The 19,722-nt window shown below is 43.4% G+C and overlaps 1 protein-coding gene across 2 annotated transcripts in view; it reads left to right on the top strand.

Annotated features, from left to right (window-relative positions):
* Positions 1–19,722, top strand: part of LOC149366122 (PMS1 protein homolog 1-like) — a 26,862-nt gene extending 7,140 nt beyond the window's left edge. Inside the window, exons 4-13 of one of the 2 annotated variants that reach the window (XM_089548877.1) lie at positions 582–730; positions 2,460–2,585; positions 3,691–3,840; positions 5,452–5,934; positions 7,766–7,958; positions 11,975–12,101; positions 12,291–12,428; positions 14,384–14,584; positions 16,479–16,609; positions 18,883–19,722. In XM_089548877.1, the coding sequence (XP_089405003.1) occupies positions 582–730; positions 2,460–2,585; positions 3,691–3,840; positions 5,452–5,934; positions 7,766–7,958; positions 11,975–12,101; positions 12,291–12,428; positions 14,384–14,584; positions 16,479–16,609; positions 18,883–19,217 (2,033 nt within the window). In that variant the 3' untranslated portion in view covers positions 19,218–19,722. The remainder of the gene's footprint in view (positions 1–581; positions 731–2,459; positions 2,586–3,690; positions 3,841–5,451; positions 5,935–7,765; positions 7,959–11,974; positions 12,102–12,290; positions 12,429–14,383; positions 14,585–16,478; positions 16,610–18,882) is intronic. The other variant, XM_089548887.1, reaches the window with a different exon arrangement.

Here is a 19,722-nt window from a genome sequence, read left to right as displayed (position 1 = left end):
AGCAAAAGCAGAGTCAAACATGAGAAGCAAAAGCAGTCAAAATGAAATTAAAATAGTAGCAAAGGCAGAGTCAAACGCATTAAGCAGAAGCAGTCAGAACCCGAAAAACAGTAACAAAATTAACAACCCGCCTAAACAAACAACAGACGGCCACTAGAAATGCAGGGCTGAAAAGATGCACAGTACATGACGTCACAAAAAACTGTCAAGAAAGGACACTTCATTTCTACGGAGGGATACTGAAGTGTCGCCAACACAGGTGCTTCCCTTCTTATTGATCCCAGGTGGTCGATATTTCCGGAGCCCTCCACTACGGCGTCTCTCATAGCCTTAGTCGCTTTGGGACGTTAAACCCCATAAACCAACCAACCTTCTTATTGATCATAAAAGCCTCGAATTTCACGTGCCACCTGATCGCGACTCCTGCCCAGAATCCTTATTCCGTTAAGCGCATGTGGTGTCCCCTCTCTTGTTAGTGTCCTTGTTGCGCCGCCGTTCATTTCCGTCCATTTCTCTGTCTCTTATGTCTGTTGAAGTAATATAGGTAATACTGTAGCACTCAAACGCTTCCCCTGTGACAGGTGTCGGTTTCAGTCTCCACCACAACAAAAGCATCGTCTGGTCGAAGGTACCTGTGAAGACCATGCGGGAGGCCATTGGACAGGTGTATGGCATCAATACCTTACAAGTGATGCAGTACAATGAAGCTCGGGACGACGACTCGGGCACTGTAAGTGGCACCGGTAATGTTCCGCTTAACAGCCTTGTCTGCTGTTAGGCAGCAAAGAAAATGTCAAGGCAGAGAAACTTTTGATGTGAAAAGCCAGTTATTGTGTCGCACTAGTATGAATGACTTTCTTGTGTTCTGTAACACTGTTCTGTAACACTTAAGTGTTACACTACAAGTGTTACAACAGTAACACTTAAGTGTTACAGTGTAACACTGTAACACTTAAGTGTTACACATAAATACCACCGAAAGCAGAAGAATTGACAGCCGTCGCCGTAGCTCAGCGGTAGAGCACCGGACGCGTAATTCGGAGGTCGTGGGTTCGGATCCCACCGGCGGCATGTGGTTGTTTTTTCTTCTGCTTTTCTAATCAATTAGCTTTAAGCGGTAACATATTCAGTAATATTCTTAATCGAACAACAGCACAAAAATAAATAAATTAATTAAAGATCCCTCGTGTCCCTTGGTTTCTGTGGCTGTTGGCTTCTCTCATATTTCTTGTGTTCTGTGTCTTCTACTTTCTACTCTGTGTGTTTTTGCGCTTTGAGTGCTACTGCAGAGAGTCTAAATTCTTTGTCTAAAACCTTTCTCTCCGCTCTGCTTTCTATAGGAGGCAGTTGTTCTGCCTCTTCTTTCAAAAGTTGGTACCATGATCACTTTCAGAATTTTTAAAAAATATTTTTTTCTTGTGTTTGGAGATCTTTGGCTGGAGATTCCTCTGTGCCATAAAGGTCCATGATCATCATCGATTATTTTAATTTTCCTGTGTCTGTTCTCATATTTTCAAATAAAATAAATAAATAAAGGTATATCTTACCAGGGAACAATTTTTGGCATGAAAAATATATCTATGGTGTGCTGCTATATGTTGTGATGGATGTATATCACTTCAGACGCTTTGCGTCGGTAGCTAAAAATTGAGCAGTATTAGCAGCCATCAATTTACTGCAGCCCATTCATTTAGGCGCTCATATCTTCAGTCGGTTAAGTGGAATATGCTTGTAATAACATTCAAAGCAAGTGTTTAACTTGATGGGCCCAACATTATATCTTACTTGGCACACACACCTAACATCAAGAATGATGGAATCACCTTCCTTAGTCTGTAGTCAAAATACGTGTTCATTCTGCTTTTAAATCTGCTGTTACTAATTGTTAGTTTTAAAGTCATAGAAAGTTTTAAAGTCATAGAAGTCTAGTATCTGTACATTCTGCTTTTTTTCGCTTATTTTTTATTCCGGTTCATTTTCTAACATAACCGAGCCCCATTTTTTTTTTTTTGATGAGCTTTCTTTCCGCTTTAGCGCGTGTTACTTTAATGTTCGTTTTATGCATAGTTTCATATCTATCAAAGGCTTTCTTTTTTTCAACTGGTTGCAAATTTGACTCTATGCTTTGTCACATGTTATATTTATCCGGTTGAACTGTTCGAACTTTGTGTTTAATTCTATTTATTTTTATTATTTGTTGTCACCTGCCCTATTGCTCGTGAGCCTCATCTATATCTTTATTTGCATATTTTTTTTTGCTGTTTTGTTCTTCCTTCTGTAATAAAAACTCACTCCCCTCCGTAATTCTCTCATGCACTGAGGGTATCGGATTGATTGATTGATTGATTGATTGATTGGTTGAATGAATGAATAGCTGTGACAACTTTTTCTAACCCCTGTGACGATTATGTAACCAGTGCTTTCCACTCATTAAGTCCAATTCCTTCCCTGTTCCGCAGACTATGAGACTTTTCACGCCAGCCATGTGCGCAGGAGACAAGGAAAAGCTCCCAAGCAGTTCGGAGCCGGATAAAAGTGTTCTTTTAGTAAATGGGAGACCAGTTTACATCAAGGAGCTGACTCAGGTAGTAGCTTACTTCTAACCTGGAAGCTTTTCGACACTTTCAGCACAGTGTACCTTCTTGTGTTATCTTCTTTTTTGTTGGTGAATGGAACGATTGCAGGCCTGCTGAAAAAATTTACTACAAGCCTCACACATTTTTGGAGCTTCACATTTTGTCGTAATTCTTTCCTAATTACTTTCAAATAATATATGTTAACATTCAAAACTGAGTTCGGTTAAGATGCCATAGTGGAGGGCTCCGGAAATTCCGCAAGTGGTTGAAATAATGCTTTCCTAATTACTTTCAAATAATATATGTTAACATTCAAAACTGATTTTGGTTAAGATGCCATAGTGGAGGGCTCCGGAAATTCCGCAAGTGGTTGAAATAGTGCTTTCCTAATTACTTTCAAATAATATAAACATTAAAAACTGAGTTCGGTTAAGATGCCATAATGGAGGGCTCCGGAAATTCTGCAAGTGGTTGAAATAATGCTTTCCTAATTACTTTCAAATAATATATGTTAACATTCAAAACTGAGTTCGATTAAGATGCCATAGCAGAGGGCTCTGGAAATTCCGCAAGTGGTTGAAATGATGCTCTCCTAATTACTTTCAAATAATATAAACATTAAAAACTGAGTTCTGTTAAGATGCCATAGTGGAGGGCTCCGGAAATTCCGCAAGTGGTTGAAATAATGCTTTCCTAATTACTTTCAAATAATATATGTTAACATTCAAAACTGAATTCTGTTAAGATGCCATAGTGGAGGGCTCCGGAAATTTTTCCACAAGTGGTTGAAATTATTCCGGAGCCCTCCACTACAGCACCTCTTTCTTCCTTTCTTCTTCCACTCCCTCCTTTATCCCTTCCCTTATGGTGCTGTTCGGGTGTCCACAGAGATGCACGACAGCTACCATGCCATTTCCTTTCCTGGGAAACCCAAAAACGAATTTTTTCTCGTTAGTGGTAGTGGTATGGAACACATGTCACTGAATTTCCATTTAATTTATTTTGTGTTGTGCATGTCTATTATATTATGGTCTAGATGTAGCTATCCAAGAGTGCACAGTGCATATTAATTTTGATATTACGTCAATTGAGGTTTGCGGTTTCTTCGTTGTAGCTCCTCCTGAAAGAATTTTCTTTGGCACTTGGGGAACAAGACGGCAATGCATCAAAACACCCCATCTGTGTTGTCTCAATCGAGGTTCCACCTAGCGAACTTGACGTCAACTTGGAACCAGATAAGACTGCCGTTGCATTCGCTAAGAAGGTGGGTATGCAACATTGATTTGAATTTAGTTTGGTTTGGTTTATTGGGGTTTAACGTCCCAAAGCAACTCTGGCTATGAGAGACGCCGTAGTGGAGGGCTCCGGAAATTTCGACCACCTGGGGTTCTTTAACGTTCACTGACATCGCACAGTACACGGGCCTCTAGAATTTCGCCTTCATCGAAATTCAGCCGCCGTGGCTGGGATCGAACCCGCGTCTTCCGGGACAGCAGCCGAGCGCCGTAACCACTGAGCCACCGCGGCGGGGGTGATTTGAATTTAAATTATGTTGCCGTGGAGTTTATAGAACTGCGTGCATGGGTATTCAAGTGATTGCATTCTCTAATTAAGAGTATAACAAATTAAATTCCAACATTTCAGCATTCAACTTTTTGAAACTTTTTAAAACTATATTAGACCAACATACTTGCGGGGAAAATCCCCGCTGTGGCTGGTATTTCAAACAAAGGAATAAGTAAATAATTTTAAACTCACAAGGACGTATAGCTGAGTAAATAACAGACAACAGGGGAAGGCTCCATTTTTTGTTTTATTGAGTGAAACACCACAGCTTTTCAAGCTAACATGTGCCCTATTCTAGTCTTGCTTAGAGTGGGCAACCAAAAACTTAAAGCAAACATTACATAACGAATAAAACAAACAACCCATTTGAAGCACCCACGCAGAATAGAGATGATACACAGCACAAGTAGGCATGATGTTTCAAGGCACATATGGAAGAAATATGCATACTCCTTATCTGCTATTGCCAAAGGTGGCTGTCTAATGGCTTGATTTGTTTTGTGGATAAATTTGTTCCGCTTCTTTTGCAAGAATAATTGCGTCTTGCTGTTCTTTTTTTGTTTGTGCTGCACTGTGAATTAATTGATGAGCTTGAAATTATAATGATTTTACTTTGTACAGAAGTGCAAAATTTAAATTAATTCTATGGTATATTAAATGATTCCTGAAATTACTTCTCTACTTGTGTCAAACTTCTTGATCGAAGGAAAAGGCTTTCAGTGCTTACCAGAAATCATTTCAAATACTTACGAATTGGGTAGCAGACATGTTTTTAGGTACTGTCATGCTAGACAGTTGTTGAAAAGTTCATGTTTTGTTTTCGTTTATCCACTGCTCATGCACTGTGAAGATGTTGGAACAACTTGTATGTCAAATCAGAAACCATAGAGGGCCCTTTAACAATGAAATGCACAATCTACTAGATCCGCTAGTATTTGTGAGTGCTGACTTAACTACTTTACATGCGCTTTCACATGCTCTTTTGAATTTCTGGTTGCCTCTAGAGTGGTAAAGAAGGCTTTCTTGCTTTTATCTGTATGGAGGAAGCTATTGTATTCATGCAGTCACCCTTCAGTTTGGTACTGAAGATAAATGACAATCTCTTTCAATTAATTATTGCATTATATAATCATCTAGTAATCCCATTGTCACCTTATATAGTAGCCTGTTGTGCCTAGGCGATGTGTGCAGGGGGCGCCAATATTTTTATTTCTTTTTCCCTTCGCCCAACTTGTAGTATGTCATCTTCTAGTTCGAAGTGGCAAAGCACAGAATTGTTTCTACACATTTGTGCCTTTTTTCCCTCTAGGATGCAGTGTTCGAGCTGTTTGAAGGTGTAGTCAAAAAAGCATTCAGCACCTCAGCTGCAAAGAGTGACAGTGGTGACCTCATTGGCGAATGCAACGCGACGGGGCCCGTTGATTCGGAGAATCCGCCGGCTCAGGATCAGAGCAACCTGGAAGTAATGGATGATGCTTTGGACCACTTGTTTGACGACTTTGAGATGCCGGAGAGTGTCTGCGAGGACTTGGAGCGTCGTATGAGCAGAGAGCTTCCTGCCACTCCCGACGGAAACAAGGAGAACGTGGCGTCCTTCGCCGAAAAGACGGTGGTCCCTCCTCCGTGTGAACCGGGACGTGCACCGGCTCCCTGCCAAAGTGCGCCGGAAATGCGTGTTGAGAAGACTGTGGCGCCTACAAAAAGGCCACCGGTGCCACTCCGAGTGCCCGAGAGACAAGCATCGCTGTGGTCTCTCGGCAACCTACAGAACTCACAGGGGAGAACAGTAGCGGTGAGCAAATACTTTGTCAAAAGGCGTTGTTTGTTTCTTAGCGCTGAAGACAAAGTGCGGGCTTTAAAGTGCTTCCGTGGGACGGAAGGTTGGAGGGTATGAAAACTAAGACTAAAACAGCACTAAAAGCAGGTGGAAGTAAGCAAAAAAAAAAACTTCAGCAAGAGATGTTGTCGGGATAGTTGGCTTGATACTTGTAATGCCATGAAAGGTTATGTGCAAAAAAAAGACGACACGACGACAGAAGACACGACAGGACGAGCGCTCGACCTGTCGTGTCTTCTCTCTGTGCGTCTGTTTTTGCGCCTAATCTTTCGTGGCATTACAAGCAAAAAAAAAAGGCAGGATAAGAGATGACTGAACTAGTGCTACTAATTCTGACCTGTGAGCTGCTGTAAATGTGAAGAATGGTCAGCTGACAGTTTCGTGTTTCAGTATGGAAATTGGTGCACATGTACAAACCTCCGATTGAAGTAACTGTTTTGCATTAAAGGTCCAAGCTGAGCTACAGAACAAGTTCTAAACGAAGGAAAGTGCAACATATAACTGGAACAAAGTTTTGAACCTTTTCTTTCTTTCGTCGGCTAGTTGTGACAGATTAGCTTCGGGCAGTCACAGCTGCATTATAGGCACTGGCGAGAATAGACTGGTAATACAACAAGCTGCCACTGAGGAAGTGCAACTCTTGAAACGTAATTGTTTAAACTGGTTTTGTTGTATGCTTTGCTCTAGAACCCTCCACTATGATCCCTCATTCTCTCTTTCCCCTTTCACTCACTCACTCCCTCTTTCCTTCCTTCTTTCCCTCATGGCACAGTTCCAATGTGCACCGAGAAATGAGATAGTTACTACTCTGTTCCGTTCCTCAAAACCAACTTAAATTTTTTAATGTATACTTAACTTCATCGGTGCCTATGTAAATAGCGATGGGCGTCCCTCACAGCCTAAGTCGCTTTGGGACGTTAAATCCTCATAAACCATAAACCGCAAATAGCAATGATCTAATAAGTGTGTCAGGTTTAGGTGCTTGCTTCTCAGTTTACCTCACATGTAGGAAAAAATTCAGGGGGCACTTTGGCTCTCTGAAGTGCTGCAAGGCGAAAGCCTTTCCTGGTGCACTGTTTGGCATTGACTGCGAGACTGTTTGTGCTGTACCAGTGCTTTATTTGACTACACATTAAAACTACACACTTTGACTGCTTCTTTAGCACGACTCCCTCTCTGCTTCGTTGAGTTCGGTTGTACCCATGGCTCTGTTCTCAGTAATGAGGTATGTAATGTGGTCACCCACGGACGCCTTACGCCCCCTGTCGGAGCGGACGACAACTATTTTATTAGTTGTCGGCTGCTCCAAAAGGGGCCGTCAGGGATCCGTGGATGATCTCATTACTGCGAATCCGCACACTCTGATGTCATAACCATTTCGACCAACCGAAAAGCGTGACACTTCCGCTGACAACCTTCTGGTGACAACAATGAGGCATTAAAGGCTTTCGCCTTAAAAGTTGGTGCAAATGATTGATGTGGACCCAAATACTGTATAAAGTAAAATAACATTTCTAAAATATTCGATGCCAACATTGCTTTGAAGATTCGTTCATTTTTTAACGTTATGCTAGTAAATGGTGATCCTCACTGTGCTCCACAATTATTAAAATACGAGGCATTAGCAGCATGGCAGATTGGTGTCATGCCTTTCTAGTCTCTCCCATAGCTCTCTTCTCTGAGAACCCTTTCCACTCTCAGTAGCCCTTCTAAAATATGTTTGAATTTGCTCTCATCATGTGGCAAAGGATATGAGCCTCATAGATGGTAATAAAATTTGTTGCAGGAACCAACAAAGGTGGGAGGAGGACATGTTGCCGAGAAGAGGCCCATGATCAGCCCGGTGAAGGACAGGACACCCTGCAAGAAGATGCGGACGCCGACCAAACCTTCGGGCGTTCAGCGGTGGCTGAGAGACGTGCTTGGCACCCAGCAACGCTCGGCCAAGGAGATCTACTGTGCTAGAAAAAAGAAAGAGAGTGAGTTGTGTCATCATGAGTCGCGCTAAGCCGTTTGCAAGGCGAAGGCTGTTTGGAGAATGATCTCAGATTACCCCTGCCCTGTTCCAACTGAGGCCACTCTGTAAATTCAAGTTTCACAGTGTCATCAGTTCTAATTCTGTGGCAAACCGTGCTGCATTTTTGTTCCTTCATTGTCCACTCTGCCCACTCTAGTAGACATCTGTCCTGCATATTTCATACCCTGCCCGTGTAGTTTTTTCTTTAATTTTTAATTTAATTTTATTTTAATTCTCAATTTTTGGCCCTGTCATTAGTTGGTTGATTGGTTGATGGGGCTTAACGTCCCAAAGCGACTCAGGCTATGAGGTACGCCGCAGTGAAGGGCTCCGGAAATTTTGACCACCCTGGGTGTTCTTTAACGTGCACTGACATCGCACAGTACACAGGCCTCAAGAATTTTGCCTCGCCGCAGCCAGGATCGAACGATATCAGGTTAAAACGAAGCTGAGAAGGGTGAGTCAAGAATATATTGCGAATGTGAGAAGCTTTTGATGGAAGCAGTGTGGTAACTAGGATGGATGCGAAAGCTTGTAAGTGTGAAGAAATGCTTAGGCTACCCTGTTTAATAACAACGAAAGCCCATATGATTAGGGCCTTCAGAGCCAGAGCAGTTGGGAAGGGAATACTGATGTCAGTGTACTGTAATTAGAGAAGAACTAATTAACTAAGATAATCAGCATACAGCAAGTAATGAGGTGCTGTTAATAAGAACACACTGAAGCTGAACTGCAGCAGATCTGCTGCAGTAGGAGTGCATGACGGAGATGCTTTTTTTATTACTCAAGGTAAATATACTGAGGGCTTTGCACTGCACACATAAGGTTTATTTATTTATTTTGTAACGGCCTTTATTGGCAAGAGATGACTGTTTGTGAAGGCCGGTTAGAGCGGGCAAGGACGGGTCCTGCTGCTTCAGCTGCCGATCGTCTCCTTCTCGCCTTGCGCCGCGCATCGGTTCTGTTGCTGCGACTGCTAAGCATCTTCCTCTTTGCGCACATAACCGTTGGGACGACACTATGAAACTTACCAATGTAATCTTCTACCTAACCGGTGTTGCCCACCTTTGGTACCAGAACCACGAATCGGACTTTACCACCTGGACCGCATTTGAAACCAGCTTCTCCGACATCTTCGGCCGTCCTGCAGTACGCAAACTTCGCGCCGAGCAGCGTCTTCGCGTTCGCGCACAGCAGAGTGGTGAATAATACACCAGCTACATAGAAGATGTCGTCAATCTCTGCAAGCGCGTCAATGCGTCCATGGCGGAGGCCGATAAAGTTAAACACATTCTGAAAGGAATCGAAGATGACGCTTTCAATATGCTTGTGGGCAAAAACGTCACATCTGTCACCGAAATCTTCGACCACTGCCAAAGCTACGATGAGCTCCGCCGACAGCGCGTTTTCACTCGGCAGCCCTCTGCACAGACAGACACAGTAACTAGCCTCAGCATGACGACAAAGGACAGCTCGCTACTGCTCCAGATCAAGCAGTTTGTCCGTGAGGAGGTTGCGCGGCAGCTGTCGCTTCTTCCGACTGTTTCGGGTCCATCTACCCCGCACCTCCACCAAGATGTAACGGCCTTTATTGGCAAGAGATGACTGTTTGTGAAGGCCGGTTAGAGCGGGCAAGGACGGGTCCTGCTGCTTCAGCTGCTGATCGTCTCCTTCTCGCCTTGCGCCGCGCATCGGTTCTGTTGCTGCGACTGCTAAGCATCTTCCTCTTTACAATTTATTTATTTATTTATTTACAAATACTGCTAATCCCAATTGGGATTGTGGCAGGAGGGCTTAGTAAGGTTAACAGAACGCGGTCAAGCATAATTGGAACATTGAACTGGTCAGCATGTTAAGAAAAACAACAAACGGTAAAACGAAAATACAACTGAGCTGTGACGAAAACAATCAAATAACGCATAAAATAAGGCTAATGTCGGTAGTATTATACAAAGAATAACAAAATGTTGAAACATTGCTAGTTGTTATAATATGCAGACAATAAGTAAACAGTAAATATTATAATCGTACACTGCAAAGGCATTAACACAGTATAGGTGTTTAGTTTAAGTAACACTGCATAGTTTGACAAAAAAAAAACTTACACATAAAAAAACAAATAACCATGGGTATAATAATAACAGAACGCAAGCAACCAGGAATGAATAACTAGTAACAGGACATACTCTCAACTGCAATATTAAAGGCATAAGGTTGCCTCTGCTTCTAGCTGTGTGCCAAGAAAATGGCGGCTGCGTATTAAGAAAAGCTGTTTATGGTCGAGACGTGTTTAGTTGTCCATGACTGATCTGATTTAGTAGCTTTCAAAGTGTGTCATTTGAAGATCACAATCGATCGGCATTTTTGCTCCTCACATTTTCATTGCTGTTGAGTAGGAGTGAGAAGTCGAACCGCTTTGTTTTGAGCTCTAATATAGTGCAACTAGAGGCTCAGGTTAGCTCTCTAGATGCACTGAAAGAGTTGTTTCTTCGACGCAAACAGAGCAGGATGAAGTTTTGGTTACGAGAGCACCCTTTTCACTACTGGCACACAAAACATCCAGCTAGATCACATAAGGTACAGTTTTAAAAAAAAAAAAAGAGTGCTTATTTTAGAAGCATTTCCCTAGATTTAAGTAATTTTCAGCTGTTATAGTATCCATTAAGCCTTAAAGGTGCACTGAAGAGGAACCTGAACTCGTCTTTTTGCCACAGGAACTCAATCTACACGTTCCGGGGATTCTTAGAAACTTCGAATTATTGTCCTGTGCGGCAGATTTCCCTAACTTAAATTGAATTAAATGTCCCGGCTCCCGCCTTTGTTTAGAACTCACCGCAGACGGTAGGAGGAGTCAACTAATGCGTGGAGTGCCTTTCAGGCAGTGGCGTGGCAGCTTCGCTTTCATTTTGTTTTTTAGGTTTAGGTTGAGGCAGATTAGGCCCACGGAAATAAAAATACGCGTGGACTCTGTGCTTTCGCCGATCACTACGTATCACTCCACCGATGGCAGAGCGGCAAGCCGCCACTGGACTGGCTGCTAGGTTGGTTGACTCCTCCTACTGTCAGCAGTGAGTTCGAAAAAAGTTGGGAGCCGGAATGTTTAATCTGATTGAGATTATGGAAATTGGCCGCACAGGACAATAATTCGAAGTTTCTAAGAATGCTCGAGACGTGTAGATCGAGTTTTCGTGGCAAAAAGACGAGTTAAAATTACTCTTTAGCACACCTTTAAGCTTTGGTTAAAAACAGTGGCACGGGCTCGAAGAATGCTTCTTAATATGTTTGCAGCGCTTAAACACACCAAGATGCTGGTTTACATAACCAGTGCTATGAGGACTGTTATTACAGAATCTAGATATGTCCGTACATACCAGTCTCCACTCATCACTAGTGAAGCACTAATGAAGCTTAGCAGTGACAGCTACTGCACCAGTTGCTTGGCTTGGTGCCGACTCCTCGGTGCCCGGGCTATCCTGCTGGACTTGCTGGACCTGCTGCCTCAGCCCTCAAAAGCATTGCACGCTGTGTGGGGTTGGGTTTGCTGAAGTGCAGGCTGCAGTTTTTTGCTAGAACTTAGCTGTCGGGGTCGGGAACGAGATCTATCGTAATGCTAGTGTAAGTGTAAATTAAGCGATGGTAGTGACATCTGATAGAGGCCTTCAACATCCGGCCGGCGGTAGTCTTCATTTCGGCTGCTGCTAGGCAGCACCACTCGCTCGTAGCAATCACAGAATCCACATTTACGTCGGTTTACGTCACTTTTCGGTTATTTCGTCGTCGAAGAGTGTAGAGATTAAATCAGAGTGGCGGGGAAAACTTTTTCTACTTTGATCCAAACCTTTTAGCAATAAATGCGTCTTTTTTGCTCAGGCAAGTGGCAGCAAAGCCACGAAACACCGAACTATTGGATTTTGGTAACAAACAAAAAAATTGATACAGTTGTCCTATGTCCCTTTAATTGTTTTTTCTGTTTTGCAGTCCTATTGCAGGCTCCAGAAATGCCATTAATGGAACTTAGCAATCTTCTCGAAGAAGGATGGACATCTTTGACTCCTGATGAAAGACAGGACTATGAAAAACAAGCTGGAAGTGGTCCACAAGCCTGGTAAATACCGAGTTTATGGACATAAAATGCCAGAATCATGATGCAGTATTGCTACTGCTTAGATGCTCTCAATGAGTAGTAAAGGATGCTGCATGGAAAACATTATAGGTTGCATGTGCAAGTCATTGATATAGAAGTGTGGTGTTTTTGTGGATCATCTGGGAAAATCTTTCTTTTTGTTTGCTCCAGCAACAAACCAGCAAGTGTGCAACAGCCAACAAAAGACAGTGGTGTGCAAAGACCTGCCGCCTCAAACTGGAAGAAAGTGGAGCTGCATTTCTCGATGCAGGCTCTCAAGGAGTGTTTCGAGGACTACTGTCACCTCAGGTGCTTTCGTTTTGATTTTTTAGACGGAGCATGTCACCTTATTCTCCCCCTCTTGAGTGTGGAATGATGGGAATGAACATGTGTATAAAACATTAGGTACCAGTGAACATCGTGTATAAAATATGCTGATGATGTGTTGAGGGAATCAAATGTAGTGATAATTGACTGTTTCATGATGGTGGTGTTAATGCATTAGTGGGTGTCATTGCAGTGATGAATAAGGCTATTACATCCCGACACAGTATGGAGGCTGAGCTTAAGCTGCATTGAAGCAGTTACTTCCCAATGGACCCTAGTATTCTCTTGGATGTCCCATGGACGTCCACAGGACGTCTAAGGGAGCTTCAGTGATTTTTGGGTTGTTGACTTAATTGGTGTGCCCAGAATGGCTTAACATGCTTAGGCTGTGCAAGCTTGCTATTCTATGCGCAGAGTTTGCTGAAGTAAAGCACCTGCTGATGCAGTGGAGGAAAATGCATAGCTTACCATCATTTGGTGCGATTTTGCAATACAGGCAGTGTAATTACAAATCATGGCCAGTACAGCATGTTGCCTTCAGTTTTGAGATTACACGCATTGGAGCTAGCCTAAGGGTAACGTGCGCTTCGAAGTGATCATGAAGGAGTTTGTCATAAAGGTTTGTCTGAAAACAGGAGAACAACCGCTTACCTCTTCATGAACCGGCGAACTTTGCAGCCAAAGGCAGCTGCTTGTTTCGGAAGGGTTTGACGTGCGTAGTGGTGCTGCAGTCGTCTGCTCCAACGGCCAGGATTTGTGAGTAGGCTTACAGGCAGTGGCCCCGAAGCTTGGCCAACCATGTGTCAATGCATTGGCTCTTCTTTAAACTTTTTTTTTCTTTTTTTTTTTCGCGATTTCCTAGTGGATGCATAGTGTCCTTTTTGTGGAAGGAAACCAGCTGATTGTGACGTACGACATTCAGGGATGCAAACAGAAGCTCGTCCGAATAAACATAGGCCACAAAGGATTCAGAGAGATTGAACGGCTAGAAAATGTCGATAAGGGTGTTCCTGGATACTTTTTTTAAGGTACAAGCAAGAAATTGACACATAATTGGTAATTTCGCTGCAAAACCATCAAAAACTGTCTTTTCTTATATGATGTCGGTTAGTGGATTATTGTTTACATGTAATTTGTCTCCACCGTACAATACTACTGCCCTCTGGGCAGTGTACTAGTTATACTGCAATCAATCAATCAATCAATCAATCAATCAATCGATCGATAAATCGATCGATCGATTGACCAATCAATCAGTCAACCAATGAATGAATCAATCAATACATCAACCAATCAATAGACCAATCAATCAATTAAATGATTGACCAGTTGACCAATCAAGCAATCAATTGACCGATCACTCAATCAATCAAATGAATAAAAATGGCGCAATCTGTTTAAGCAAGTTGTAGTTTTAAAACACTTTTGGGACAGCTCTTACAAAACTGAAACAATAAAACCCAAGCCCCTAAGACACATACCGCGGTATGTTGTGCCAAGAGTTCGCACTCATTTTGGGGAAGCAATGAGGCGCTATTACATTCCTGCTATCTTTAATGAGTTGCCACATAGGTAGATATTCTTTTTTTGTGTGTTTCGTTCGCTATTGTATAAATTATGTACTTCGATTGTCGCTGCTGCCAGGCGACACCCTACAAGCCCTCTTGTGGCTTTGGTGTGCCTGTACGAGATTGGAAATATTGCATGAATAAAGTTTATTATTATTATTATGCAACACAATACAAGAATAATTGAATTGAATAAGTGAAAGCTGTTTAGCTTTCCTTTGTAGCCGTATGGCTGCGCTCGGGTGGATGTCAATGAGTAATTACTCTCTTATTACAAGAATAATTAAAATGGACAGCAAGATGCATTGTCACTCGTGTGTTTGCAGAAGAACCGCATTAGCTGGCTATAAGGTCACTTTGTTGGTGCAGCCAGCAACCGACCAGCCTGGACACCACCCTGGTGGGCCCACTTCAGGGGTGCCCCGGTGATGCCTGGGTCGTCTGGCACAAAGCCAGACTTTGCACGCTGAATACCGCCCGGCTGCGTGAGGCAGTCACATTCAGGAGGCTTATGGCCACCTTCCCTCTTCCGTCGGAGGAAGCCAACCCCCCAGTCAGCGTAACTCCTAGGTAAGCTTTGTCGCTTCTCCAATGGATCTAGCCTGCAAGTGCACTGTGCAGTCCTCTGTGAATCTGTGAATGACTGTTTTAGGATAAAAAATGAAAAAAAAAATCCGAACTTTGAATCCCAGATGCTGAGGGGAAGGTGTGCATAAAGGCCTCTAGACAATGATGTTCCAGTTTTTTTGCCACAGCTACTAACCGCGAGTAATATGCTTTACAATGAGTTCACCATAGCGCAGTTCTGTAATTTTGTTTGTGGTTGAAGTTAGAGATGCTCCTATTTGATCAACTGTTGAGCAACTGACACACTTTCTCCTTACTGTTGTGTGCCTTAATGTTAAAAGAACTCTGGACTAGGGTGTTCTGTTGACTTTTAGTAAAGCATCATCATCATCAGCCTGACTACGCCCACTGCAGGGCAAAGGCCTCTCTCATGTCTCTCCAATTAACCCTGTCCTTCGCCAGCTGCGGCCACCATATTCCCGCAAATTTCTTAAGTCTCATCCGCCCACCTAATTTTCTGCCGCCCCCTGCTACGCTTGCCTTCTCTTGGAATCCACTGAGTGAAGCCTTTCATTCTAAAGCAACCAAAAGTTTATTGAGGACATTGTAGTACTGAATTGAGCCACTTTGTATACTGTAACAATGTAATTTTTCTTCAGATTTACTGTATTTTCTGGAGTATACGTCGTGCTATCGTATTGCACCATCCTGCAAACAACTCTTTTTACATAAATTTCGGTCAGACCTTTCAGGATGAAACTGTCATCTGAGACATCTGAGACATCTAAGACATTATTTTTCCAAGGCTTATTTTCTAGGCCCAGAGTATGTGCACCACGAAAAGTACGGACGTGCGTTGAAAGGGGCACTTGGTACATGTATTGATGGGTCCATTAAAGGTGCACTGAAGAGGAATCTAACTTGTCTTTTTGCCGCGGGAACTCGACCTACACGTTCCGAGCATTCTTAGAAACTGCGATTTACTGCCCTGTGTGGCCGATTTCCCCAATTAAATCGAATTAACTTCAGGCTCCCGCCTTTTTTTTTAATTCTGCCTCGTACGGTGGGCGGAGTCGACCAACACGTGGGAGCGCCTTTCACCCAGTCCCGTGGCGGCTTGCCGCTCTGCCATCGGCGGAGTAATACGTAGTAGTCCGTAGCAGCAAATAGTCCGCGCGTATTTTTATTTCTTCGGGGTTATTTTGCGGCTATATTATCTGCGAATGAAACTATTTATTCATGGAAACCTAAAAAACAAAATAAAGCAAAAGCAAAGCCTCCACGGGACTGGGGTGAAAGGCGCTCCACGCGTTGGTCGACTCCGCCCACCGTACGAGGCAGAATTAAAAAAAAACAGGCGGGAGCCGGACGTTAATTCATTTTAATTGGGGAAATCGGCCGCACAGGGCAATAAGTCACTGTTTCTAAGAATGCTAGGAACGTGTGGATCGAGTTCCCGCGGCAAAAAGACATGTTCAGAATCCTCTTCAGTGCACCTTTAAGAAACATCGGTAGCATACTGAATGCTAGCCATATTGCCCTCAGTCTACATGGCGGCATGTAAGCTTGTTCGCATGAAACAGTTGCAGCCAAGGTCACCATGTGGCTACAATGAAGCAATGAATATAACAAACGGATTGCGGGGTCCCTTCGACTCTGTTATAAGCAAAGTTCAGCAGCAGTAGGAACCAAAGAGAGGCCCAGGTTGTGCAATTCGTGCTTGTACTTGAAAAAATTTACGAGGTGCAATGATCATACTTTGTCTTATGACACTTGCCATGCCATGACAAAAAAAAGCCATGACTTATCCACCGGTTCTCTGCTGTGACATGAACATGTTTTGTACACATTTGTGTGCATTATTCAATACACCTGTTAAATCTCTCTCTTGCACCAGCATTCTGGGTGGTGACCCGTTATGGAACAGACTTCTAAGCATGAAGAAGGAGTCCCGAGACACGTCTGGAATCCTGTACGTGACGGATCCGCTTCTCACCTGCAATGGTTTCCACGTCAGGATCGTGGCAGGTGCGTGGAGTGACCCTGGTCTCAGGATCCACGTTAGGATTACGTGAAGAGCGTTTTAAATGAGCTGGGGATTAAATGTCTTAAATCGTTTTAAATGCGTTTTAAAATGCGTTTTAAATGCGTTTTAAAATGCGTTTTAAATGCATTTTAATGCATTTTAAATGCGTTTTAATGCGTTTTAAATGTTTAGGGCGATTCCCCTAAACATTTGACCAACACAGTTCCCACTTCGAGTTATTGATCAATTCGCTCTCGCCCTACCATAAGCTTGCCGTCCCGGTTAGCTCAATTGGTAGAGCAACTGCTCCGGTGAAGCGGTGGTCCCGGGTTCGAACCCCGGACCAGGACGAATTTTTCTTTTAACTACGAAGTTTCTGAGAAAGCTGTATAGCTTTCCTTTGTAGCCGTATGGCTGCGCTTGGGTGGATGCCAATGAGTAATTACTCCCTTATTATAAATGAGCTGGAGTGCAGTAGGTTTGCTGCAGAGCCTAGTCAGCGCGCAAGCATTGTTTCACGATTACAATGAACAAACTGATTTTTTGGAGTGTGCGCAACAGATAGCCACACTTTCTCTTGGCACACAACTGAGGGGGGGGCCTTTTCTTGTTTGCTAGCAAACGCAGCGATTTTTAGGACAGTGAGTGGAGCAGTGTCCTTTGACATAGTCATGTGGACATACAGTAAAACCTCGGTAATTTAGAGTCACTGGGACTGCGAAAAATATTCACATTTAGTGAGCTTTCGAGTTAACCGAGCACAGCAAAATAAATTTGTTGCGAGAATGCGCTACCTCTTTTGGATTAACTTTCCGATTACTGGCACACAGAAATGGCACAAACTGACATGGCGACTTTCAACCCGTTGCGTCTAGAGACACGTATTGACGCTGCTGGCATGGGAGACACTTTGGTACCAGTGAGTCTTCTCCTCTGCAGGCATACCATGAAGTGGTTTTCTGCTGGGAGTAGCGGAGGCTGTTCTTTTTTTTGCGAATCAAACCTTCAGCATCGCTGTGCGGTGCCAACGAGAGATTGTTCCGTCCGGTTTGCAGCTAAATCCGGATCAGGCATTCCCGCATAGCAACCCAGATCTTCAAACTAACTGGGCTGGCAAAGGTCACCAGTTCGAATTAGCCGGTCGAATTTACATTAGAAGTGAGAGGACTGCATAAGTTCTTAGAATTAACAAAGTTCAAATTATCGAGCTTTTACTCTATTTAGTTGCCTGTAATAGCATTGTATTCTAGGTTCCTTGCTTCGTTGTGCATTGTCGGGAAAAAAAAAATGAGATACCATGATCCGTAGAGATTTTTTACAAATCTCTGTGTTTCTCTGTTACTTTGTAACCACTGTGATAATTTGTATAAAGCTTTGTAAAAACTTGTAAAGTTAGTATTAGTTGTTTTGCATTGCAGATTAGACGAGTTGGCTTTCTTCATGCTTATGCAGACTATTTAGATGGCAAAGATAATCTATGAAAACTGGTGAGAGCGCATAGCTGGGTCTGTCACCCTCAGGAAGCGGCATTGGTGGGGAGCTTGCAAAACATTGTTGTACTATTGCATTTGTGGGCGAGCAATTCAACAAACGCTTTTTGAATGACTAATTAGGAAAGCTTCTGATTTGCAAGGCCGATTGTGGTTGCAACTGCAGAGCATCGTGTCTGTATGTGGCACTTCAACACAAGTCTTTGTGACATGCCTACTCTCGATGTTGGTCAAAAGTTTAGGGGAATCCCCCAAGGTGGAGTAGATTTGTAATAAGGGAGTAATTACTCATTGGCATCCACCTGAGCACAGCCATACGGCTACAAAGGAAAGCTATACAGCTTTCTCAGAAACTTCGTAGTTAAAGAAAAATTCGTCCTGGTCCGGGGTTCGAACCCAGGACCACCGCTTCACCGGAGCAGTCGCTCTACCAATTGAGCTAACCAGGACGGCAAGCTTATGGTAGGGCGAGAGCGAATTGATCAATAACTCGAAGTGGGAACTGTGTTGGTCAAGTTATTGATCAATTCGAGTTATTGATCAATTCGCTCTCGCCCTACCATAAGCTTGCCGTCCTGGTTAGCTCAATTGGTAGAGCGACTGCTCCGGTGAAGCGGTGGTCCTGGGTTCGAACCCCGGACCAGGACGAATTTTTCTTTAACTACGAAGTTTCTGAGAAAGCTGTATAGCTTTCCTTTGTAGCCGTATGGCTGCGCTCGGGTGGATGCCAATGAGTAATTACTCCCTTAATACCTACTCTCGATGATGTCCGTTTTTGCTTCCAGGCTGCAAAGCGGAAATCACGCAGCTGCCCAAAGACCAAGCGCTGTCCGAACTGGTGCAAATTCTGAAGCTGGTCTCGTCACACCCGACTCCAACTGTGGCCACTTGCCGGTTGCCAAGAACAGTGGCCGTCCTTCGAGAGGAAGCGACACGAATGGTCCGGAACATGGCACCGAAAATGTCGAGAGACGAGATAAAGGAACTCCTGGCCGAAGAGGAAGACCTGCTACAGGCGCTGTGCGTGCACAACAGGCCAGTATGCACGCAGTTCTTCGACATGAGCACAAGTGTTGGCAGTGCAACCAAGGATAGCCTCTCGCAGCAGATTGTAGTTTGAAAAAAGTTGCTCAGATGGAAGACGCTTTTAAATGCGCTTAGTTCAGCAGTTATAAAGTTAAAATGAAAATAAACTTTCATGCCTTGATCCAAGAAGTGATCTACGATTGCAACGTCAGTACTCTTAGAATTTGTTCAATTCCCTAGTGGGTTTGAGCTACCCAGTCTCGTCATAAGCAGACTAATTTCTGGCTCATGACTGGTTGAGCTTGTTGCTTGTTTTCCTGCTGTGTCCGGCGAGTAGAGATCGCCCAAAGAACTTGTTTGGTTTGCTGACTGATGGCAGCACGGGTACTAAATGACCATTTTGGCACCATTTTCAATAATAAAAAAAAACAATCACTGTGGCATTGTGCCAGGTCAGTTCGTATGAAAAAGTGGATAACAAATTTTCACAGCCAAGGCTATGAAGCAAGTATTTTGAGCATGAAGTTCGCATCAACCTTTGTAGCCTTCAGGACCTTCAGATGTAACAGAGGCAGTGTTTATCAGCAAACTGAATGTGA

The sequence above is a fragment of the Amblyomma mixtum genome, chromosome 1, assembly GCF_055824585.1.
Source record: "Amblyomma mixtum isolate Tamu chromosome 1, ASM5582458v1, whole genome shotgun sequence".
Classification (NCBI taxonomy): domain Eukaryota; kingdom Metazoa; phylum Arthropoda; class Arachnida; order Ixodida; family Ixodidae; genus Amblyomma; species Amblyomma mixtum.
This window is presented reverse-complemented; position numbering and strand designations above follow the sequence as displayed.